Source organism: Leptodactylus fuscus, chromosome 3, assembly GCF_031893055.1.
Source record: "Leptodactylus fuscus isolate aLepFus1 chromosome 3, aLepFus1.hap2, whole genome shotgun sequence".
Taxonomy (NCBI): domain Eukaryota; kingdom Metazoa; phylum Chordata; class Amphibia; order Anura; family Leptodactylidae; genus Leptodactylus; species Leptodactylus fuscus.
In genome coordinates, this window is record NC_134267.1 from 83,959,894 (window position 1) to 83,986,786 (window position 26,893).

Here is a 26,893-nt window from a genome sequence, read left to right on the forward strand (position 1 = left end):
AAAAGTAGCCTGTGACTCAATCCTGAGGGAAAGCTATGTTTGTGGAAAATTGCACGCAAATGCGTCCAGGCGTTTTAGCGTGATTGAGGAACAAACATCCAAACTCACAAACATCCAAAAACACAAACTTTCACATTTATAATATTAGTAGGATGATACAATACATAGTTACATAGTGGGCTGAAAAACGACGTACATCAAGTTCACATGTTTTATACTTCAAACCGTAGTTGATCCAAAAGAAGTTAAACAACACTTTGGGCAGACAACAAATTTTCCAAAAAGTGTAAAAAATTTCTTCTTGACTTCTGCTGGCAATTGGACAGAATCCTGGATCAACTCTGCAACAAAATGAACAACAAGCAGTGACCCTGTTCATAAAAGTACATACGGTGCCTTCAGAATATAAAGTGTTTTCTTTCGTGTGTTTATTACTTTCCACCTTTGTTGTAAGTCGCTTCGGCTTTGGTTTACATTTTTTTAGAACCTGTTGTTGAGCGCAGAGACAGAAACCCACAGATAGTAACACACTTGTCAATTTATCCATACATAGAGGAGAAATAACAGAAGGACAGCACAATACAGAATTCACAGTATATGTGCAGCAGAATTCTTATATAGTATATAATGATTTACTAAAACAGACATATTATAAGAGGTATCTGAGCCCCTTTATAGGGAGTCTGTCATCAGGGTGAAGCATATTAAACCAGGAATACAGTTTCATAGGTCAGGCCCGCTAGGTACATAGGTCACGCATTTCTGTAGCTATAATAATGTTGTGCTACAATTTCCAAAAGCACAACACCTTTGGAAACTGCTGCGTATCCGCAGCATGCATTTTACAGCAAACTAGCGATGGGAATTCACTAGAATCCCATGCACTTTGCTGTGACTGTAAATGCAGTGTTTCTGCCACACTGGGCCCCAGCCTTAAACAGTATTAGTATTTAGTAGAGATTAGCGAGTACTGTTTGGATCAGCCGATCCAAACAGCACGCTCCATAGAAATGAATGGATGCACCTGGTACTTCCGCTTTGACGGCGGCCGGCCGCTTAACCCCCCGCGTGCCGGCTACGTCCATTCATTTCTATGCAAGCATGCTGTTTGGATCGGCTGATCCCAACAGTACTCGCTCATCTCTAGTATTTAGCTATAATGTAGTTCACAGGAACAATCACCTAAAAATGATACCCCTTTTACCAGCCAGATCCATTGACATGGAAGTTTGGATCAATAAATTGATCTGCATTTAGAAATGTATTTTTTAGGCCATATGACAGTTTTTCAGTCTTCTGTTGTGCTCACTGTAACCTAGTCCATATTCTTAGCTCTCATGTAAACTTGTGCAGCTTATGTACTACCATGTGCACCCCATGTGTTACACATTTCAATATGCTTCTGTGCTGCTGCAGTCAGATATGCCAAATCGAGTTACCACCACCTTCCTATTAGGATAAACCAACATGGTCACTATTGTTAAAGTTAAAGAAGTCATCGGACAGTTATCAAACCAATGCATCTGGTACACAGAACCAAAGTTGTTGAAATAAATCTGATTATACCAACTATAAGCCGACACCACAGGTCACACATTTTTTCCAGAAGACTAATAATACCTCTTATCAGTTTTGAGGAAAACATTATATTAGTAGCCATATTCTCAAACCTGAGTGCTGAGCTGTGTACGGCGTCTTTCTTTGCGGCACAATATGTAGTTTTTATTTAAACCATTTTTGGCAATGACTGACACTTTGATCACTTTTTATCTAATTGTTGTATATATATATATATATATATATATATATACTTTCGAAGCCATTCATACAGCGGAAAATGAAGAGAAATCCCTCTTCATTTTCTGCAGTTGTTTTTTGACCACTGGCTATCCACGATGGGATGACGATGCAGGACATTGTGATTCTGTCATGGCTTTCCGCTGCTTAGTCCCAGATAAAGGGGCCTAATCAGCCGTGAGTCTCGAACCGTGGCACCCATGGCGAGATTGTGCAGGCCGCTTATCTTCTCAGCGCCTGCTGCGTTCTCTGCCTCTAATTGATTTCAATAGAAGGCAGAATCTAAGCGGAATCCGCCCCCAAAACAGCGTCAAATTCTAATGTGTGAACAGTCCCTTAAGAAGCAGGGATGGCTAATTTGTTTTTATGATCTAGAGAAAGGGTGGGTGAATTGAATTTTTTTTTTTTTTTTTTTCATTTATTGTCATTAAATCGCAAATTTTTTCCAAACATAAAAATGCTTTTACAGGCGTTATTGTGAACAATATATATTACAACAATGAACTACTGGTAATTCTAATATACAGTCTCCATAGATATAAAATATGAAGTAAATATCTTGAATTGTCTGCAACTATTGCACTTCCTTTTCTTATTTGTAGGATATAATTCTATATGTATTATAGCTGTATAACAGCAGCACCGCACTATTGCACATTATTGATCCCCATAGTATGCACACCAGCAAAATGGGATTCAATGTGTTTTCATTATTTTTATTATATTTATTTTTAATTTCATTATTAGATCATTGGATGTTGTCCTTTTGGTGTTTTAGGATTCATTTTAAATATCTTTATGTATAATTTCAATAAAGAAATGCATTTTTGTAATATTTGCAGCCCTCTGTATCAATATGCATATCAGTATGTCTAGCTCTCTATTTGCAGAAAAAATCTCTGAAAATTCCATAAGCTTATACGTATAGATAATGTATACAAATGTAGCAAATAGAATGAATAGAATGTTTTTACTGCCTTTTTTTCTGTCCTGCAAATTATTTGATACTTTTGTGTCAAAAAGGCAAAAGTATTGCAGACACCTTTAATTGTTAGGCTACGGTCCGATGTAGAGGGCCGCATCGAAAAAGCACCATGGAAAAAAACGCGGCCTAACCGAATAACGGTTTTTCCCACAGCACTTTTCACAGAGATTCCAAAGAGGTTTCCTCTGCGGATTTTCTGTTTCCATTGTACCTTTGGGGAAACCGCCAGCATTTCCGTAGGTATAATTGACCTGCTGTGATTTCCAAAATTGTGACGGTTTTGGAAATCGCAGCATTTCTGCTGCACATACTTTTCTGCAATGTTTCAATGGAATTCGCTAGTGACTGTAAAACACTGCAGTTTTTGCTGCAGCGTTTACGCCACATGGGGCCCTGAAGAAGGAACCTCTGTGCTTTGAAATTTTGCAAATGTACTTTTTCTGGTTAGCCAATAAAGGGATCATACCTACAACACTTTTGACACAAAAGTATGAAATATGGCTTGATTTATTCTAGCTAACTCGGTACTATACTATTTTTTCCTATACTTTGTTGTGCCCTGTGGTAAGATATCATGCAGCAAGTTACAGTGTCAGGATAAACTTGTACATCAGTAAACTGCAGAATGCTTTCCTTTATGTTGTTAGAGGCAATGCACAATAGTTCTTTATCACTGGTAAGATGTGTACAGAAATGTGACATGTGAAACCTCTGGGCCTAAATATAAAATCTGTAGTAAGGCTCCCCACACCTACCATGTGCCATTAATACTAGCTTCTTCTTACAGGGTAGAGGAACATTTGGGCCCCTCACACACTTGAGCCTGAGAGTGATGGCTCTCTTCACCCCATGTAGTTACGCCCCTGACCAGTTCTCATACTGGGGGAAGGGGAAGGAGTTATATCGCAATCACAATGTTCACTATTATTACATCACAACCTAAACATAATAAATATACATAATTTACCAATCTGAAGACACTATGCATGATAAACGTTCAACACAGTTTCTGCATGTAACTGTATATTTATTTCTTTTTTAAAGAACACTCCTTAATGATCTGTATTACAAACTCAGTTTCACAGAATTATAATCCACTAAATAGCACAATAACCCATTTCCACATAGTCAGATGTGCTTTGTCACCTTTTTTAAAGACACTCCAGTAAATTTATTTGGTGACGTGTCCAACTGAGAGTTACATATAACTGTACCAGTGATGCACTTGTACATATACATGGGGTGGAATGTTTCCCATATGTATTATTGGAGTATACCAAGCAAAATGTTCACATAAGACCATATACTTGTGATATATTCATAACTGTGTCATACAGAATTTGGAGAAATAAAACCTCACAATAAGCACGTGTTTGTACTTTTAATGCTTTACATTACTATAATTTTAAAATCACAATCCGCACTTAAGTTATAGTCAATTCAGCAAACAAGGGACGAAAAAATTACAAGAGTAAAGAACTGACTGATATATCCGTAATTTTTGTTTTTTTTAAACCAATGCATAAGTGCATAATAAGATGATATTTCAGTTAAATATCTTGCTTACACTATACATTTTTTGTTCTATTTACGCAACAGTAATCCCCATGCTTCACATAGAAAAAAGCAATTCACAACATTAAGAAAAAATGTACAATTTATGAAACAAAGTAAATAAATATTAGTATTACAGGATTGGAGCTGTACATAAAAGCTGTCGAGTTTCAATCATATAAAAATATGTTTTAGTGCAACCTCACATATATATTGATGCTATTTTTTACTTTTTACATGTAGGCCCAAGTGTCCAAAAAAGAATGAAATTACAATTATTACAAAGCAGATACACAAATTCTAAAATATATACAGGGTACTGCTAAAAATGCTTATAAGAATATAAGCAAAGTAAAGAAAAAGGCACAAACATCTGTACAATTAAAAGTACCAGACCCCTTACAAGAGTTTAAAGTTTCGTTTTGGTCAGGCTCATGATGTCTTATTTCAATAGACACATATATATATATATATATATATATATATATATATATATATATATATATATATATATATGTCTATATATTTATAGTTATCTGTTTTCATATAATAAAAGCACTTTCAAGAACAAATCATCGTTTAGTACATCAGACATGCTATGAATATATTTTCTACAAGAAAAGAGTTTTTTTATCATATCGTCTACATGCCCATTCAAATCAATGCAAGTTACTAGAATCATCTGCGGAGTCCTTCCCTTCTTGTGTGCTCGATGGCTCTTCATTCCTTCCATGAAATCCTAATTTTGTCATGTCCATGGTCTTACTATAGAATTTGGAATGAGCTAGTGTAGACTGTGATGTACCAAAACTGTCTTTTTCTCCGTGCAAGTCAACATAGGTGGGTGAGGCGCATGCCAATGACATGCCTGCCTCGTGTCCACTAAAGTGCCTAATGCCAAACTGTGCACTTTCTAATGTTTTTTGATTGGGCTCAGGAGGATGAGACAGCTGGTCCCGCTTCAGCGGTAGACCTTCCTCTGTAGCAATCCTCAGGCAAGCAATGGCTTTTGTGCAAGTGTGTATGTTTTCCTCCTGCTCCCTCTCAGCAGGCTTGGAGCTTTCATCTGAAGGGCTTTGCCCTGGTGAAGGTAAGAGTGTTGGGATAGCTCCATGTATAGGATCTCCAAGAGGGAAATCAGAAGAAGAATGTTTCTCAAGGTGCAATGGGATACATGACTCTGGAGATGGGATTGTCTTCTCATCTGAGCTGCTTAGGTGCAAAGTTGTGGTGGAGGAGTGAGGACCGGGCTGGATTGCAGAATTTGAATTAATAATCTGAATCCCACCAATTGGGATCATAGGTAAAGGTGCTCGTATCTGCTGCTGTGAGTGCAATGGCAAGTGGCTAAAAACATAGTCTTTGTGGCCAACAGGAGCTGGGCCATGGCTTTGGTGTCCAGGAAAATCTTCTGGATAAGGACCAACATATGGGAACTGTGGCCAATTCTTTCGTAAACTCTGCAGTGGAAATAAATAAAAATGGTTAGACAAGCAATTTTCTAGAAGGAAAAAAGCTTATTGTTTTGTATGAAAATAAGAAAAAAGAACATAAGGAAATAAAAGGACTTTTCCTACTTAACATGATTTACTAAATCACTGATAAATCTACAATGAAAAAGGGTGGATTTTGACAATCTTAATGTGAATTCTAATTCAGTCTCTACCCTGTGTCCCTGAAAATAAGTCATTCCCAAAAGTAAGACACAGCAGAGGTTTTGTAAAGCACCCCCCGAAAGTAAGACATCCCCCAATAATAATAATCTTTCTACGCAAAGATTGTATGAAGAAAAACATTGCTGCTGACGCCATTGCGATACGTTGTATGCACTGTTCCTGCTGCTGTAGGATGAGCTGGGAGATGCCCGCTGTGCATACACTAAGCATTGTATCTGGCAGGGGGTTTCACTCTCACAGCTCATCCCACAGCAGCAGGAACAGTGGATACAACGTACGGTATCACAGCAGTGGCATCAGCCGACTTTCCTGTGCACACAGAGCACCGCACACTGCGTAACGGCTGCAATGTTTTTCTTCATACAGTCTTTGCACAGCAAACACATCTCAGTGTAGCGCAGTGGTGGCAGCGGCACAAAAAAATACAATTAGACATCCCCTGAAAATAAGACATAGCATATCTTTAGGACCAAAATTTTATAAGACACTGTCTTATTTTCGGGGGAAACACGGTATCACAGAATTCACCAGTCACAACATGTGATGTCACAGTTCACCTACTCCACTCTATGGAGTGACCTCTGCAGAGGTCACAGGGCATGTCTAGGAAACTCTCTCATAGAAATCAGTTGAGTCTGCAGGCCATTGGGTCTATGATCCAATGCCTATTTCCAAAATGTCACAGAATATTTTAGGTTTAGTGGCAAAAGTTGGAATTGTAAGATTTTTAGGATTTTTTAAAAAAAATATAGATAATAAAATGAATTAACAATTAATTAAAAAAAAAATCAAAAGTTATTTAACAACGAAAAAAAATGTATAAATGTTTACTATAAAATAGTGGTTTAAAGAGTAGGTCATTTCATAGTGACACTTTCCGTTTAATGGCATAACTAATTTTAGCAAAAATTTGAGGAGCTAATGATCTTTCAGAGATTTTGCTAAACCCTGAGAAAACAAATCTATGACCATGAATGTCAATGGTACACATAGTATTTAAAGTTATGTTACTAAATCTAGGGCTCTAAATAATCTGTTAAACCTCATCAGAACAATATGTTCCTAAATGTATGAGAATGTACCCCACAATGGGATAATGGTACACCATGGGTATGCAACCTTCAGCACTCCAGCTGTTGTAAAACTACAACTCCCAGCATTCATACTTGTGCTGCTGTTCTTGGAACTCCCATGGAAGTGAATGGAGTATGTTGGGGGTTTTAGTTTCACAGTAGCTGGAGAGCTGAAGAATGCTGACCCCTGTGGTACATCATCTGAAAAGAGTCTGTATAGGTGGGCAAGAGATTTTGAGTTTTGTTTCCAGAGAGCCTGATATGTGGATTGTTTATAAGTGTCCATAACGGCACAAAACCTTTAAGAGTTTCTCCAGGATTACAAAAGCATGGCTGCTTTTGCCCAAAAGTATATCTACACCTGTTGATGAGTTTTGTCATAATGTTCAGCAACATATAAGTGATGGTGACTGCCCTGTATTACCGTACCCAACCTGTGGACAGACATGGCACATGTTTTTCTAGTTCTTATTTTGACTGCTCCCATCATCTCACTGCCACTTAACATTATGACATCAAAAGCCATTGTATCTGCCCCCTTAAATAGCAGTGGCGCGGCTACCCTTCTGACCCCACTCACTGCCTGCTGGAAATACAACCAAAACAACATGTAGTGAGCAGGTTGTGAGTAGTGACCGGCAACATTAACTCTTTAGATTCTGTGGTCAATAAAGATTGTGATATCTAAGGGGCAGTTCACACACAGTAAACTGGCGCGCAATCTGGCACGTATACGCGTGTCAGAGTTTGCGCGCTCAAAAAAGATCCCATTGATTTCAATGGGGATTACGATTGTATAACGCGCGTTATTTTACGCCTGTAATTTCTGGCCGCAAAATTACGGGCGCAAAATAATGTGCGTTATACGATTATAATCCCCATTGAAATCAAGGGGATCTTTTTTGAGCGCGCAAACTCTGACACGCGTATACGTGCCAGATTGCGTGCCAGTTTACTCCGTGTGAACTGCCCCTAAGGTGTTTGATTGTTTTATTCAATTGTTGGATGCTGATAGGCCTCTCACCTCCCATCACAACCTAGCAGTGGCTACCTACAGAAGCCTATATGTCCTTATAAGGGTTTTTATTAGTAAGTGTTTCCATTTTTCTGGACAGAATGTATACAGGAGTCATTTCAGAAAGATTGGCCAAGAAAATACAATGGAGAGCAAAATATACATCAGAACAAATGAAATACTACCACATTTGAATGAAAAGACCCTTGGGTTTATATTAATGGCTTAGCTAATGGAGTGCTTGAGATCTAATCATCCTATGATACATATGATGACCATTAATATTAAATATTGAGAGCAGGAATGATGGCGTTTTACAAATGTGCTACTCTTCGGACAAAAATTTAAGAAATATCTATCATAAGAATCAGAGGCATACGGTATGTAAATGCTCCCCCTCCCCCGCAGACTACAGTACTCGAGTGCAACCACAACCTATTTATCTCCTGTATGTATGCCTGTGATAATCTCCATCTACAATGAAAATCTATTAAACATTGTAGTACTGGTGAGGTAACAAATATGTCTGCTAAATCAAAGGCATTATCAAAGGTTCCTCTTAATATGAGCTCATACCTAGCTATACTTAGAGTGCTACATTAAGTCGCTGACAGCACAGACATTGTTCTTCTTACAGATCTGCAAACCAGTTGGTTCTCTATTGCTCATATATTTCTCTAAAACGTGTGTTTTAGGGAAATAAAACACATGTTCCAATTTGTCCTACTTCCTTTGAGCATTTTGAAAATAAGAGGACAAAAGTAGGAAGATGTGAGGATCAATAGAGCAAAAAATATAGATAAATTATACATCTAAAATAAAAAAGGAAATATAAAAAGTAACATACTCCAGAGCCAAGTAATCCTGAGTCTGAGTGCAAATAGTGACTCATTGGCAAACTTGGGTTGTGGTGTAAACGTCTTCTAGGAGAAAGTGCTCTAAAGCTGGTCATGTATCTCCGCTCTCTTCTAGGAGAAAGATCTCGCCCGGTAGACATATCTTTCCCAGGTGACACTGGCCTTAATGGTGAAAGGTGACGTCTTGGTGAAACGTCTCTTCTTGGTGACAGTTCCCTCCTTAATGCAGCTTCTTTTCTTGGTGACAGATGCCGCATTGGTGAAGCATCCCTTCGTGGTGATAAGTGCCTTCTGGGGGACAAATCTCCCCTAAGTGATAGGTACCTCTTTGGTGAATTATCTCTGCATGGCGAAGAATCATATCCTGGAGAGGAATGGCGGCTACAAGATGAAAAATCCCTAGGAGAAGAACTAGCTTCAGAAGTAAGCATATAGTCCTCATCCATGCTGCCAGGTACATCCATTTTTTCTCTCTCATGTTCCAGATTGGCAAGGACAAGCTTTTGGTAATTTACAATTTGGGAGTCTCCACTCATAGCACTTGGAGTCAAGAGATGTGTAACTTGAATACTAGGCATGGTGGACAAATAACTCATCAAGGATGAGTGACCCATGGAGACCTCAGGGGATGTTCTTTGTGATGCTGAAGCAGCAGTAACAGACAATGTTGAAAATCGAGGGGGTTGAGGGCTTGTACTTCTTGATCTAGTTTTTGGTGTTGAGTCACCCTGGTTATCATCAAAATCTTCCTCCTCGTCATCATCATCATCGTTATCATCTCCATCATCACCATCTGATTCTTCTGCATCTGAAAACTGGTGATCAATTGCTATGGTGCTCTTTTCTGATTCTTTCTGTATATCTTCAATGTTTCCTAAAAAAAATTATATAACAACACATAAGAATTCTGGTAAAAGGAACAAATCATTTCAGAATTTAGCTTTCCAGATCAACATTTAGTGACTATAGTTCCTACTGAGACAGATAAAAAAGATCATTATGCCTACAATAATAAAAAATAAAATCTGAAATGTAAGTGTGTCGCTATAAGCCACATTACATCATGTTTCACTGACTGATGTAATAATTTAGACTTGTAATAAATTTCTTTGATACAATCAATTCATCAATGACCAAGTCAGGTGACTTCAAAACAAAAGCCTGAACACTACTCATCTTCTTGTCATTGTACCTTGGCACCAACTGATAAGTCATGTCAGTCTTGTCACACACTGATATTACAGTATTTTTCTTTCTTAATAGCTAAAATCACTTTATTCTTAGTGCAGTATTTTTGTGAAGCTATTATATTTGCAAGATATTTATTATACAGTGTTGCTAAGTTGGCACACTGAGCCAGATTTACAACAGTGCTTACATGTAGACCCTGAATCTTGTTGGCCTATCATTTTTATGACTTGCTAGATGTGGGTGTGGCTTAAATGTACTAAGATGCACCAAAATTGTGTTGTAAAATTGTAGCTCAAAGTAAGCCAACTAAAAAGTAATATGAATACAGATAAGACAGCCTAAAAATATGCCAAATTTAACATCCAGCATCGGCCACTGTGATAAATCTGGTGTATTTTCAGAGTGCCAAGGTTTACATCGATTGGGCTAATCTGTATATCTTGATATGTACCAGTTTATCTATCTGGAGTCAGAAAAACTCAATTTTAAAGGAGTTTTTCTGACTTGGCTATTACTCTCAGATTATGCTTTTTGGATTCTTTGAAAATCATGCATTAATCTATAGAGTTACCTTCCAAAAAGTGGTGGTAGGAGCAAATTCCACATTTACACCAAAGGTGTCTTATTTGCATAAGGCTTTCCCAACACATTTGTCCTTCTCAACCCTAGGTGTGCTTACAGCCCAATAGTCTTTTCCTCTTTAGACACCTTATTGGGAGCGGTAAACTCACTATATTTTTCACTTTCCCTCATATTGTTATTGTATGACTATAATGTTGTACCAGTTATACCGAGTCATTTAGATTTTTGAAGCATTCTTAAAAAAGCAGGTTCCACTGTTTGAAAAGGAATAACTATACCATAAAGTTATGTGGTCTGAAAAAAGGTGTGAGAACTGTTCTGAAATATACCACAGAATACTTAAAAAATGTGGCTGGATATCCTTAAAACATTGCTATAATCACATTTTGCTCTCTATTATTAGAGCACATTTGTTTTCATTGCTATGGATATATAGACAGACTTGCTCTTTAAATGTATTTCCCCATGAAAGGCAGTTGTGTGGGCGATCCATCTTCTCACACAGACGCTCAGGAACCAAAATTAAAGTATGACGTACCTGACTCTTCTATTTCTGCATCATCTACAGATGTCATTGCTACTCCGAGCTCCAGGCACTTTTTCATGTGGGCTTTTGACTTCATATGTTTTGTCAGGTTACCTATAAAGAGACAGGCAATCAGATTGAGTTAGCCAAGTGCAGACGTCTAGTTATGTGCTACATTACGTCAGCATCCTTATATTTCTGTACAGGCTGTGGCACAACACATTCCTATAATTGCTGCCTTGTGACCAGGAAGGGAACATAAGAATATCGAATAAATTGATAGACTAAAGAAAATGCTAAGACACATAGTTCATATAGGTAATGGTACAATAATGAGGTGATAGAGATATTTTAGGATAGTATGAAGCGTACATGAAAGGAAACACTAGTCAGGCTGTGTGCACGTCTCCATTCTGCGGACGTGTGATGCCCGTGATAATCATGGAGAGCACTCCAACCTGCTTATTTGTGGGTGGTGCGCTGTCTGTGGTTCATCCATTTTTCACATCCATGAAAAAAAAGATCAACTTTTTTTTTTTTTTTTTACAATTCCAAAACTTTGTCCATGGGTCAAGAAAAACAGATGGCACACAGATATCATATGTTTTTTTTCACGGACCCATAGACTTTCAGTGCTGTGATGCAATGATAATAATCAGTGAAAAAATAAAGGACATGATTCTGTTTCTTTTTAACAGACCCATGGTCCATGAAATAGCATGTATGTCTGAATAACTATTTCACAATCATAACAGTCAGGTGACCATGAATTCATAAGGGGATGCCATAGAGAAATGTCCTCTGCCCTGGACCCCTCTATGTCAGATAAAATGGTTAACTCTTTCAGGGGTAATGCTAGCAGGTTTCGGCAGCTAGACCCTGGCTGTATTTAGAAAGTGTTAATGATTAGCTACATTAGGGAATATTAACATTGTTATCAATAATTTTAAATACTATATAAACTATACGTATGTGCCAGTACATTATAGTGGTGGAAAATAATACCCACAAGCATTTCTCAGAGTTTACCTAAGGTATGCCCTAACGTCACCTCGACTTTCCCGACTTTTATTTGGCTGAGGCCTACGTTGTGTAAATGCAGCTGTTTTTGTTCCAGTTTTTTGAACCAAAGTCTAGAATGGCTATAAAAGGAATAGAAAGTATATACTCAGCTCTCATACTTCTCTTCAATCCACTCCTGGTTTTGCCTCAAAAAACCGCAGCAAAATCTGCAACAAAAAAAAGCTGCGTTTCTGCAACGTGGGGCCTTAGCCTGTATCTCTTTTTAGTGCTTGTTAACGGGAAGCTTTCAGCAATAAATTGGTTAAAAACCTAATCTTAGAAACCTTGTAGAGGTGAGTCTACAGTTTCCAAATATGCCTCTGTTATTCAGCTTTAGAGCCCAACTTTCATGTAAATTGCTATTTTTTCAAATGAAGCAACAAATGTTACACATGTGGATAAGGGAGGGAGGGAGGTCATGGAATCTCTTTTAGAGAACACACAGCCCAATAGTGATCAATGGGCCCCTTAAAAGCAGATCAACATCTGAGTTACTTTAAAAATAAATCAGTGGGCTGGGTAAAATTAAAAAAAGAAAAAAAAAAACCAAAACAATTCAGACTTCAAAAGTGGACAATGAACGTATGCAAAACAGCCAGGGATCCTATAATTAAAACTCATTTTTTTGTCCCTAACACGTAGGATTAGCCTTAAAAAGGCTATTCTTCTCCTACCGTTAGATGTCTTCTCCGCGCCACCTTTCCGTAGAAATCCCGGTTTAAGTCGGTATGCAAATGAGTTCTCTCGCAGCACTGGGGGCGTCCCCAATGCTGCGAGAGAACTCTCCAGCACCGCCTGCATCTTCTTCTGCAACGGGCTCTCTTTGCGTCTTCTTCCGGTGGTGGCTTCAAACTTCTAGGCCTCGGGCCTAGGGAAAAAGCCGACTGAGCATGCCCGCCGGCCACAAGAAAATGGCTGCTTACACAGTATTGTACTGTGAGAACTCATTTGCATACCGATGAAAACTGAGATTTCTACGGAACGGCAGCACTAAGAAGACATCTAAAGGTTGGAGAAGAATAGCTTTTCTTAAGGCTATTCCTATGTGTAAAGTATCCCTTTAAAAATGGACCAATTTGTCCTTTTCTTCATGTCTGAGAAATTGGCAAATTCATGTCAATAATGCCTAAGTGTTACCATATATTCTTTTTTATGTAAAAAATTGTACAGAATTTATTGGTTAGTGTGAAATAGAACAAGGTAGGACATAAAAACAAAGCTAAAAACTGCATGTTCCTCACTGTGTGTCCTAATCCAAAGATTCTGCCCTAGTTATACCATGTACATACTTTTAACAGTACCTGCTGCCTTGGATATGCTGAGAGCATTACAGCAAAAAGAAAAAACCTGCATGTTTTACCTAACAAATAAAAGATGACATGAGTAAAGGCGACTCGACATCATATAAGATTCCTATTACAGTTTATATCGATTTCAAAGACTTCAATGCAAATCCTGGCTTCAATTAATAAAAGCATCCCTAGACCAGTGGAATCAAATGGAAGTCATTTTCTCTGCAAATGAATGTATGTGAACACTAGCTATCAGGACTTCATCAATAATTAATGTAGATACGGATGGAGAGGGCCACCGGGGAGACTGTGGGCCTTTACATTATTGATAAACTTGAAACTGACCCACTGTAAAAGCATACTTTTCTTTGAATACCTCTCTATTATACAGCTTGTGTCATCTTTGTTTGTAAGGCTGTCCACATCAGCACAAACACTGCAGACGTTAGCAGTGCAACAACAGTCTGTCACTGAGACTTATGACTGTGCTAGCCTCTCATTGCAGACGGCTTGGCATTGTTTGCAGTCTATGTATCACGTAATATTAGCAAGTGGTGTGGGAGCTTCAATATGCTAATGTCTTTCTACTTATAAGACACTATTATGGATAACTGCACGTTTACAATTGGTAGAGGTTTTTATTTTTACTGTAGTCAGAGTGATGACGTCACCCACATTTATGGTTACCCACTTTTTGAGAATATGATTATGTTCGCTGTTGAGATTTCTATGAAGCAGTTTTCTGTGTAACAGACTGGCTCTCCAGCCTCTGCAATTCTACTGCTTTCTAGCAATGGTTAGCTAGAGAACTGTGCACTATGCATTATGGGTTATCCAGTTTAAAGAGGACCTTTCACGTCCTCGGGCAAATGCCGTTTTATATACCGCTAGAAAGCCAACAGTCAGCTTTCCCGTTATGTGCCCCAGGGCAAGAGATATTGGTGCAATTACCGATTGCTCTTCACCATCAGAAGGGCTTTCCTGACAGTCTAGCTGGGAACACCCCTCCTGACAGTCTGTGCGTAGCTCTATACTGTCAATTGGGTGTTCTTTACTGCCCAGCAATGACACTGAGTGGTGAGGAACGCCCTCCCCCAGTACTCATGTACAGTTTAGCAGGTCAGAGTGAGGTCACATGACCCAACTGAATAGAAGGATCCCATGAATTTTCAAATAGAAAGTAATAACTAAATAAGGTAACCTCGATGAATCATATTTACTGGGGGATAGGTACATAATAAAAGGAAAAAATAAATCACCTGAGTGTTTCATTAATAATTATGCCAATTATAAAAATATACATTATATAGCGGTATAATCAGTTGCTCAGAAGTTAGCAAACTGTGAAGACAACTGGCCCACAGTAAAATGGCTTTTAGATATATTTTTATAAAGGCCCCCTTTATGACCATTGATAGATGTACCATGTTTCCTTTTTTATGCTTTGCCATGAGGACAAGGCTACTAGAATTTACAGAGCTTTGACATGTGAATACTGACGGATGCTATGATTACCCATGTGGGGTCAGGAATCACAGTGTATGCAATATGTTGCTGTATGCACATATCCTCTAAAACAATAATAGTGCCATGTAGAGGACTTTAATAGGAGAACAAACATACCTTTGTTGCTATAAACCAATGACACAATGTAGAAATAACGTAGCAATGAGAATTTTTTGTGTATATACATATAAATCAACAAGTGCAGCAGCGGCAGGTCATGAAGATTTAATTTTTTTGTTTTTTAATTGAACTCATGGCTGGTCTTGTGTCTCAGGGCTCTTTGGATCACTGAACTCAATCTCAAGCACCTTTGAGAATTAGTTTGCCAGGTGAACCCAATTAAACAAAACTTACTTAAAGGGGTCGGCCAATTTCAGACCTATATTAAGAGACAAATGTTATTGTTTGTATAATAAAATGTGCTGCAACATTAGGTCCACACTGTTCAGGTGAGTGTGTGTATGTGCATCAAGGTGTGTGCCCATCGGGTCTGCGGCTATATTTGCTGATGGTCATGTCTCCTTGTAATTTATTTATATTACAACATTGTTTAGCGATATAGATATTTGTATGCCCATTTGTTATGACTTTGGTCTCTCATTGAACAATTAATTGGATACTCTGACATCGTGTTTGATATCACACGTATATGGATTCATGTATATTCACTAACTGTTATCAGAACATAATTGCAGACTGTTTCCTTATATTTTTATATGAATTAGATATCTAGTATTTATTCAAATATTTATATATACACTGTTTTTGATGTCTTTTTGTGTGGTTTTTTTTTCTTGAGTACGACTATTGTTATGAAATAATAAATGTGAATTGAGTATTATTTGTGTTATTTTTTTTTACTATAATCTCTCTGCAGTATGGGTCTTGTGTAGTAGTAGTTGTGGGAGATTTACTTGGTATATAAAGGTACTTTGTAAATGGATGTCCATGACTAGATGAAGCTGCTCCCCGTCCTAATTACTAGTTAAAGGTGTTGTCCAGTTTCAGACCAATATTAAGAGATAGAGGTTATTGTTTGTATAATAAAAAGTTATACAATTTTCCATTATATTTTCTCTATCAGTTCCTCACAGTTTTCTAGATCTCTGCTTGCTTGCTGTCATTCATTTGGTTTAAAGTAGATAAAAATCAGTCTATGGTCATGTGATATAAAGTTTATGGTCATGTGATGGACACACAGGAGTATTACACCATAGTCACAGCACAGTAATCAGATATCTGCCTGTGTTCATCACATGACCATGGACTGATTTTATCCACTGGGAATAAGCAGAATGAATCACAGCAGAGACTTAGAAAACTCAGAGGAATTGATACAGAAAGTATATTGGAACATTGTATAAGTTTTCATTGCACAACAACTGTGTAAGTTTCATTACAACAATAACATTTTTTGTCTCAATATTGGTCAGAAAGTGGACAACCCCTTCAAGGTATATTTCCATCTAAGCCTTTAAAAGCTTATAACTTGACTTTTCAGCAAGAGACAGCTTAAAGGGGCTCTATCATTGGGAAAAGTCATTTTTAGATAAGCACATCCTTGCATAGCGTTTAGAAAGGCGATTCCACACATATCTTTTGTATGTAAATCGCCTCAGTAGATTTTGAATAAGTACATTTTATTCAAATATTAATGAGTTTCCACCGTGCTACGGAAGTGTCTGTTCTATGTGTCTGTATAGCAGAGATGAGTCATCAGCACAGCAGCCTCTGTTATACATACACATAGAGCAGACTGTGATCACAGATACTTCCGATGCACAGTGGGAGCTCATTAACATACAAATAAAAACAGACTTATTAAAAATCTACTGAGGCAATTACATATAAAAGGTAGGTGTGGAATAGCCTTTCTAAAGGCTATGCATGGATGTGCTTATCTAAAATTGACTTTTCCAAATGATAGAACCCCTTTAAGCAATAACATTGCTGGCAGCCCCAAGGTAAAGAACAGGTTCACATTCTGAACCTACCCCATACTCCCATGCAACCAATGACATACCTGTACATCATGATCGATAACGGTTAAACATGCACAGACCTGAACAAACCACTTCAGTCTATCAGAGATTTGCTGGATTTCGAAAAGTATCCAGTTAAAGTTAGCATACAAGATAAAATTGGCAATAGTACTTCATGATACACTTTACCAAAGACCATAGACATTAGGATTCCATAAAAATGCCAGTTCATGTGTGTTCTCTTCGAGCCCAGAGAGTTCAACCCTGTCACATTATTTATACAAGAGGTTTATATTTACCTTTAGTTTTGAAGGCAAAGTTGCACAGTTTGCACACATAAGGCCGTACATCTGTGTGGGTGCGGATATGTTTTTTCAACATGCTTGGTTTCTTACAACGTATACCACATTCTTCACATATGTACTTTCCACGACCTCTCCCTCGCACATATACATAGTCTTCATTGGATTTAAAACTGTTGGTGGTAAAACAGGAAACAATGAATTGCCAAGTACTTGTAAAGAGACAACACTTAAATGAGGGGAATTTATTAAGCTGTTTTTGCAAAAATGTTGACAGATCTTGTGCCTATGGTTGGTGACCTAGCATTTACAGCATATTTATGTAGTGTTTGAGTGTAAGATACAGACTAGTGCCCTATGTTCGCCAGGTTGCTTTCTTGTTGGTGAAAAAAGGTGGTCTATTTTGAGTATCGATGTACAAGTAATTTATGATGTTTGCCTTTTTAAAATTCGTGCAAAAGTTCCATGCAAACCTTCTCCATTCAAATAGTAGTAATACAAGGGAGACATCTACACTAAGGAATGGATTAAGTGGAATAGATTGCTCAAGACTTATCAAACAAAGGGTTTCTTGTCAATAGATTTTTCTCAACCTAAGGCACTGAAAAAAAGGATATGCATAAAGCCTGATATAAATTTTTACTCAAATGATAAAGTCTAGCATGACATAGACTGTTTACAGAGTATGAGTGGCATTATATCATTAATATATGTCACATACACTCTAAGTGATCTGGCACCAACACTCGGCTGTTTTAATAGAATAGTGAGCACTCTTCATAATATTCCTATGTGGGATTCCTAGTGGGACACATTATTTAATGTCTCATTAAATGGCATCCACATAAGGCCCCCTGCCTCCTCAGTCACTAGTATTAGATACAAATATTAAAAACCCAAAAGTTATACCCACTAGAGATGAGCGAGTAGTATTCGATGGAATACCTCCCCTGCATATGTATTGGTGTAAAAAAGTGCCAGGGAAGGTGGGAGAGGAATCAAATTATTACTGCGTTTCCCGCGTGGTATTTGACCGATTACACCAATAACTATACAGGGAAGGTATTCGATCGAATACTACTCGCTCATCTCTAATACCCACCTAACTAACATAGTTGAAATTGATAACTGCCACCCGAAACAGTAGAACAAGACCCGAAATGTGGGACTGTCCTGCTCGATCCAGGTCAGCTGAAGGGACCCCTACTATCATAGGACCTAATTCACCATTTGCTTTAAGTGTCCCTGCCCCCGTAAATCTGCAAGTTATTATCTATCCTGCAGATATAGGATAACTTTTTAGGATAGAAATATGCTTATACAACTAAGGCATGCAAAGAAAGTCTTTATCTCCAGGAACAACGTGCTAACAGTATATTAGAAAATAGTAGTTATTCTTCTCGATACCAAACAATACTACAGCACAACATTAGAAAAGGCTAATCCATTTTTGGCTTGTTATTTTTAGGCTGTACTAATGTACTGTGAAATAAACAAGACCTTAATGGAAGAAAAGTCTTTATACACAATGATCCAGTTTACATGTCTAGGAATATAAAAAAAAGGTTAAGTTTCTAACGATATTTTAAAGTAAGTCTAGAAACCACAAATTCCTATTAGCGCACCATCATCATCGCACAGATGAGTTTATTGTTCATATCACAAAAATTGTCCTTTTATACACAAGTAAATGAATGTTTGTTATCTTACCCTCCTTCAAATATTTTAATCCTCATAGGTTCTGTTTGTTTAGCTGAAATATCTTTCTCTCCATGACTTTCTCCCTTTGTCCTTTCTTTGCTGTTTCCAGCAGTCTTCTTTTCAAGTTTACTGGTAACCAGTAGGGACGGCTCAGGTTTCATCTAAGTCATAAAAATAAACAGAAAAGTTGCTGTATCTGTGCTTAAGTAATTATATAGGTCTCCTTTAACTCTCACAGCACTCGAGGAAGAATTTCTAATGATCTATATCTGATAAGCTGCAATGGTCACATGTTACCAACATGACCTCACCATTCCGGCCAAGTAAATACAGATCAGCATATTCTCAAACCATTATTTTGAGAGTATAAAAAAAGCAAACCAAAATGTTTTTTTTCTGTTAAATTTGGATACAAAATGTCCTAAAAAATCACATATTTGTATTTTCAGCTAAATGTCACTGGAGAGGGAAAAAAAACTCCACAATGTACATATAGAACCACATGTTTTCATACTGACTAATAGCAAACCTATTTGGGTCCATTCACACTGAGTTTTTTGGCGAGGATTTTGGTGAGGAAAAAATACGGTTCAGGAATTAGGAAATTGTTTTTTTTGGAAGCCATTTTTGAAGTGTTTTTTGAGGCTTTTTAGTTTTTGTTTTCTTTCTCCCAGCACAGTGTATGGACCTTGAAAAAAAATGCTAGTGGTTTTTCCACGCTGTTTTTTCCAATTCCGTGTCCAAGTCCATGACGTGGACTTTCCGCCTCCCATTGACTGCGTTGGTTTTTGCAGGCGGAATCTTCCTGAAGGAAGCTTTTTTACCGCTTTGTTTCTGACACGAATTCAGTGTCAAAATCAACGCCCAAAAACTCAGTGTGAATGGACCCTTTGGGTCCATTCACACGGAGGAAAATGGTGCTGAATTTGGTACTGATGTTCAGCACTGAAAAAAAAGCCTCCCATTTACTTCAATGGGTTCCTTTTTCTGCTAGCAGAATTGAAATTGTGCTAGTAGAAAAAAAGGAACCCATTGTAGTCAATGGGAGGCTTTTTTTTTTCAGCGCTGAAATTGGGCACCAAATTCAGCACCATTTTCCTCCATGTGAATGGAACCAAAGCCTAAGGGCCCTTTAACACAACTATAATCTGACTGAAAAATATGCTCCTGTGATCTGAGCACTATACTGATGGATAGCTGTGAGCTTCAGAACCAACATGGATCTACTGTCCTGACTTACATAATGCTGCAGGCCAAGGCCCTATTTCTAGGCCTGAATGTGACCTTATGAAAGAGACCTTATTGCTATGTGAGAATCCAGTTTATGAAAGTATTTCCTCTTTGCTGGGATATATTTACACTTTTGTGGAAAAGGATAGATGAGAGAAAGAAACTCCAAAATACATTGTGAAATAGACCTAATACATATAGCGGCTAAGGCTCTACATAGCGAGCCACAGCCGCATTGCGTTTTTCCAGTATTTTTCACAGAAAGCTCACAGAGTTTTACTCTGTGGACTTTCTGCCTCTATTATACCTATACGAATAACGCTTGCTTTTCCGTAGGTATAATTGTCATGCTGCGATTTTTCAAAAAACAAGTGTTTCTGAAAATGCAGCATTTCCACTGCAAATGTAAAAAAGCAGTATTTTCGCAATGGGGGGCCCTGGCCTAAAGCATGAATTTGGCCCATTCCTTTTGCATTGGTCATTTTCATTCCCATCCATAATTATTCAATTTGAATAGAATTCAATATGTGACTTATTTAATAAATGATCATGCATGTTCTGCATATTTTGTGATATAAAAGTACATCTTATGCCAAACCCATATTTTTTCAATACAGAAAAATAGCTATTTTTTTCTGCAGTGTGCGGATGGGATTAACCAGAATCCCATCCACTTTGCAGCTTGCCAATGCGGCATTTTCGTAAAGAAGGGCCCCGGCCTTAGTAGGTAATGCTGCCTATGCAACTCTTAACTTACCTGTGCAAACTGCAGTTTCCAGACACTTGAAGAAGTTAATTTTCCAGCTCCTGGTCTGTGCATAGCAGCTGTGGTGTAAATTTCCCCTGTATTCTTCTGCTTGGACCTCAGAAGTGCTAAGGATGTTCTTGTACTAAGGCCTGAAGGGTTGGGATTGCAAGAACTAATACACCATGCAGCATAAACAGATGACTTCAGTGATTCCTGTTCTGTGTGACTGGGTTTGGCATAGTTAAGGAAACACCAGCTGACGGTAGTAGTAGTCCGCAGGCTTGGAAACTGAAGGATTTGCTGTACTTCCTCTGTTGAAGAGGACCTTTGTGATATCTGCATTAATATTCCTACAGAACGTTTTTTGTTTTTAATTGGTTCATCCTCAAGAACGTCACTTGATGTCCTTTGTGGACTTAAGCTCATATCAGAAGCAGCATCATCATCATAAAATTCATCTGGTGACATTCGACCTTCTGGAGCATCACTGGACTTTGATTCAGATAACGTTTTTTCAGCACAAGATGATGTGCTTAGTGGTGAATTTGACAGAGAGGGTGGAGGTGTCTGGGTAGCTGAAGAAAGACTGTCTTTTTGCTCTAATGTGCGTCCTTGTCTTACCAACTGAGGTTTTGAGGTTCGGGACAAATTCTTTTTTATGTCAGAATTAGTCAATTCTACTGCACTTAGTTCTTTAACAATCTGTCCGTACATCTTTTCATCTTTCACTCTTTTTTGCTGTTTTGTTTCTATAAAGAGTTCCAGACTACTTGCAGGAGAAAGCATGCGTTTGCCACCACCAAAAGAAGATGCGCTGTCGGAACTAGAAACCAAACATAATGGGATTGTAGATTCTATGCCTAATGGCAATGTCTGTGGCACTTTCCATAAAGGATATTGTTCCAATTCTCCACAAGGTGCGAGCATTTGGGCTATGTTGAATCCCAAACCTTTCATGGACGCGCTTGTTGCCATTACTTTTTGCGATGTACTTCCATCCACTTTGCAGCAGATGACTATGGATGGACTATTAGTTTGAGAGTGCGTGACAAGAATCTGTGAAATACTAGTGTACATGACACTACCATAGGATGGCACATGTGTTTGAAGTCTAACTGGTACAACAGGCCCTGACAATGGCTGAAGTGCGCCAGCACTTGGAGACACAGAAAGTTGTTGATCATTAGAGGAATCACTTGAACCTCCACTGTGATCTCTCTGCAGTTTTGAGAGAATATTTTTCGATTTCTTAGAGGACGACTCTATATATGGTTGGTAGCCTTTTTCCATACTATGCAGATAATTAAGAGATTTGCATATGATTGGATCTTGAGCAGTATCGAGGTAATAGGAGGATGGCAGCTCTGACTGCGTAGGAGGCTTGAAATATGTGTTTTGTAAAGTTTGTAAATGATGCTGGAAATGTCTTTGCAAAGGATCTATACAGGATGGCCACAAAAGAGGAGGATGGGTTGGCATTTGAGCCATGCAAACAGAAGTGTAAGGTAACTGAAATGTATTATGAACTGGTGGATATAAAATTTTCTCAGGATGTGGAAATAAATGCTGTTGTTCTGGCAAATGTCTTTTGGCGATGTAAGAAGATGGTGGTCCTAGAGGATTTCTCAACACATCATGGCTTGTAATGGACTGCTGTGAATAATGTGATGAGGTACAGGTAGTTTGGGCAGATGTACCGACAGCTAGATTTATTGACTCGTCAGCAAGATTTATAGAACCTGATAAAGATGACGATGAAGAACGCTGCCAGGCAATCTGTGCTGACCTACGACTTGTATAGGCAGGATCAGTCTGTTCTTGGTTTCCAAGTTCTTGCTCTGACTGAGAATTTTCAGGGAATCCGCTAAAAGAAGCTTGACGAATAAGAAAGCATTTTTTCCGTTCACGGGCTGGAGACAAAGTTGTAGTGATGGCACCAGGGACAGAAGCATGTGTTAGGTTTCCATAGTCAAAGGATTTGCTCCTTATTTCAGGAATCTCAGTTAAACTAGGACATGGTATCTGCTCGGAAGAAGACCTTCTCATTTCTTTTTGATGGTGGTGGCTGGGTACAGAAAGTGAATAACCTCCTGGAGGAACAGTTAAAAATTCAGGTGGCCTACCAATTTCATCCTGTTTTGCTGGAATTGTAGATTTTATTATATCTTCTCTATCAAAAGACATTGAGAAGCTAGAACTGTGAGACAAGTTACTTTCCTGACTTGGACTGCGGGACAGACTTGTTCCTGTTGACTCAAAGCTAGATTCACCTGATGAATTTTCCATGTCTGCCAAACGAAGGCGCTTCTTCTTTGGAGGCAATTTCTCTGCAGGTAGTTGAGACAGTGTTTCACTTCTTTGGGGCCACTGAAATTCTTCTTGCGTTTTTTCCGGCTCTTTCACAGGAATTTCAGGTTCCTTCTCAGGTTTGTCTGGTTCCTCTGTAACTCGAATCTCAGGTACTGTAATATTGTGTTGACGAACCAATTTAGGAGGCATATGGTAATTAGATTGTTGCTGGTGTTGAGACGTAGATGGCCTTCCCGTAGATTCAGAAAGGTCTGATGTATGGGTCCAGTCTGGACTCATAGAAGACATTGTATTTCCACTGTCACAAGTCTCAGATGGAGAGCAGGCCTTATCTGGCTGGCTAGCTAGAAGTTCTGTTGATTCAGATCTTTCAAAAGAGTTAGGTCTGCTCAAAGAATTAGTGTGTTGTATTACAGATATTACATTACCAGGAGGTTTCCTACTGATTATATCTGCTACCTTATCTGCATCTGAAGATGATTCATCCAATACAGGTACAGGACTTCCAATTTGCTGATGAGATCGACAAATGTCAAACCGATCTTGAGGCCCACTGTAAACATATTCTTGCCCTGAAATGGAAAATCCAATCCTGGCAGGTTCTTGACTTGGGGATTTTGTATCATAATCCAAAATCACAGGGCTGCTTGCTGAACTGCTAGGCATAGAAATATCTTCTTCATCCCCAACGCTCTTTTCTTTTCTACGCTTTCTGTTTTCAATCGTTGTTCCAAACCGAGGAGGAGAAGGTACAGTAACATCTACAAAATATTCCCCTGGTTTCATTCCACCTAAATACTGTAACTCTCTGTATCCCTGTTTCTGAACTTCAAAATCATCCCACCTTTTAGGATGCATACCTGAGACATATTCATATACTGAAGGCATTTTCTTTTCTTTTGATGAAGCAGATTTTTCAGGCATAGTTTTCCTGCAATAGGCAACAGCCGCATTCTTTGACATTCTGTTATATGCATCGAATTCAGAATGACCCTCCAAAACCAATGGTAATTCAAAAGCACCTTGCCTCCTAAGGAGTCTTTGATGAGGAATACCTGTAGTACCTGGATAAAAGACGTCATCAGATCCTGTCATACGTTCATCAAATGAGTGACTTCCCCTAATAGAAGTAGGGACACTTAAGCTTGCACCTGAAGATGTTGGCATTGAATTGCTCCTTATAAGTGTCGATGTTTCTCCAGAAGGCTCTAAAAACACTGCTGTTTGTCCCTGCGGAATTTCTGAGTACATCTTTGAATCACTTTCAGGAGATTCTCCAATGAGGTGTGTTTTTTGCAATTCAGAAGTATGGATTCCTGATAATCTTGACTTCATATTTTTTAACTTGCTATGATCTAGAAAGCCTTCTCTCTTTGTCATAAACTGTGAGATTTGCTCCTCAATCATGCTGGAGTTAACAATCGATACACTGGCTTCTTGACTTTGCAGTGAAGATCTGGGGCTCAGTCTACAGTATTTACCAAAGATAATTTCTTCATAAGAGGTTGCATTTGTGTTTGGAGGACTTATATTCTGCTCTGCACTTTCTGAACGTGAAAAATAACCAGAGTCTGTGCTTCCTTTACTGTGTGGGCTCAAGAGATTTAAGGACTTCTCAGAGTCATGCCCTTTCTTTTCTGTAAGCTTTAGTGCAAGTTTTTGCCTAGCCGTATGTGGTTCATCACTTTTTCCAATTAATGGTGGATTGTGCATTAACTCAGATGTCATGTAATGTGAGCTTTCACTAGGTAAGTTGATGCCACTTTTGGGGATTATCAGTATTGGCACTTTCATTGGACCTCCTAATGAATCTTCTGAAGTATGAAAACCTGGATCTATAAGTTCTTTGCTTCTATCTCTCAAGTCCAATGGAATTTGTGAAATGGGGCTTAGTTTTTCAGATTCTTCAACTAGCAACAATGTCTCTTCATCAGTGTCTGTACTTTGTTCCCCATCAGAATGTATTTCATTTTCTACATCAATGCAAGAAGTCTCAAGGTCTAATTTGGACACTCCAGAGTCTGTAAAAGGAACTAACCCAGCTTTAATGGCATGAGCATGTGACTTCCTGTGCTTATACAAGTTGCTTTTTGTTTTGAATGAAAAACCACAGGGTACACATGGATAAGGACGCTCTCCTGTGTGAGATCTTATATGTTTTTTCAGCACACTTGGTTTGGCACAGGCCCGTGTACAATACGGACATATATATTTGCCTGGTTTTTTGGGCTTTTGCTCTTTCTTGTGAGAATCTTCTGGCTGATCAATAGACTTCTGAGAATATTGGCCATATGACGAAGCAAGTGAAAATTTCTTTCTGGAGAATTCTGCCCCTTGTCCTTGAATACGAAGGAATAAATCCTCTGAAGCAATAGACAGGCGACTGTGATATGGATAAGCATGTCCTTCAAGGCTCTGATGAGGCTTAGTGCTATGTACTAGCCTCTGTTGGTGCAGAGTATGCTGGGGAAAAGAAAGTGAATGCCGATGAGTATAGGAGCCAGAACGCTTCTGTGCATATTGCTTTCCTGGCATCTGCTGGCTACTTTCATTCTGGGTTCCTACTTTCAAAGAACTGTAATGCTGTACTGATGTTGGGTGTGGTATCAGTTCAGGGTTAGTCTGTCTTTCTCCTTCCTGACTCTCATAAGTGCTCATTGTAACAACAGCTGGATGCTCTTGTCTCCATCTGCTCGATACTTTCTCTGATTCGCCACACCTTGAGGTAGATTCTTGCTCTAATATGGTGTCTCCAGAGTCCATTTTGACTAAGTTGGTCTTCAGTGCTAGCTTACTTTAATGCTATACAGACACATGGAGTGTGACTGACTTTTCTCTTTAAATCAGAGTCACTGTCATTTTTCTTTTCACCAAGTCACCAATGTGTGTCTCTAAAAGTACTTCCATGAAGTGGTACATATGTATGAATCAAAAGGTTCACGCATGACCAAAAGCTTCACAAGTGTGACCAGAAATATTCTTATGTCGAACAAGATATGGATAATCCAGGGAGCTTTGTGCAACTAACGTGCTATCCTTGTTAGTGACAGCATACATGCACAACCTGAAAGACATAAAAAAAGGAATATCAGGAAGTATCACCCTATATCTGTCATATAACATTTGAATTACTAGTGACAATGTATTTTTGTCTAGAATATTAATGGAGTTTAATGGTGTTAAGATATTGATTACTTATGTTTAGGAATAGCCTGGCACATACATTTCACTGTGTATGGAACTATCTGCTCCCAGCAACTTCAGTGGACGTGTCTGCTAATACCAACTGATCAGTGGGGATTTCAGTGGGTGTTAGACCCTTAACAATGTGATAATGATTAATTGACTATCTTAGGATAGGTCACTAATATCTGATCAATAGGGGTAGACAGCTAGCCCTTACATGGATCAGCTGTTTGGTGTTGCTTCCAATCCCCATACCATACATTGTATGGAGTCTTAAACAGATAGCTCCATGTCCTGTATTGTAGCTAAGCGGAATTA

At 38.4% G+C, this 26,893-nt stretch overlaps 1 protein-coding gene across 3 annotated transcripts in view; it reads right to left on the reverse strand.

Moving 5' to 3' along the window:
* Positions 1-3,307: 3,307 nt before the first annotated feature.
* The window catches only part of HIVEP2 (HIVEP zinc finger 2), a 167,079-nt gene continuing 143,493 nt past the window's right edge, over positions 3,308-26,893 (reverse strand). For all 3 annotated transcript variants that reach the window (XM_075267867.1, XM_075267866.1, XM_075267868.1), the window contains 6 exons: positions 21,089-26,453; positions 19,111-19,262; positions 17,398-17,573; positions 11,269-11,370; positions 8,948-9,831; positions 3,308-5,796 (listed from right to left, as the gene is read on the reverse strand). In XM_075267867.1, the coding sequence (XP_075123968.1) occupies positions 4,996-5,796; positions 8,948-9,831; positions 11,269-11,370; positions 17,398-17,573; positions 19,111-19,262; positions 21,089-26,152 (7,179 nt within the window). In that variant the 5' untranslated portion in view covers positions 26,153-26,453 and the 3' untranslated portion in view covers positions 3,308-4,995. The remainder of the gene's footprint in view (positions 5,797-8,947; positions 9,832-11,268; positions 11,371-17,397; positions 17,574-19,110; positions 19,263-21,088; positions 26,454-26,893) is intronic.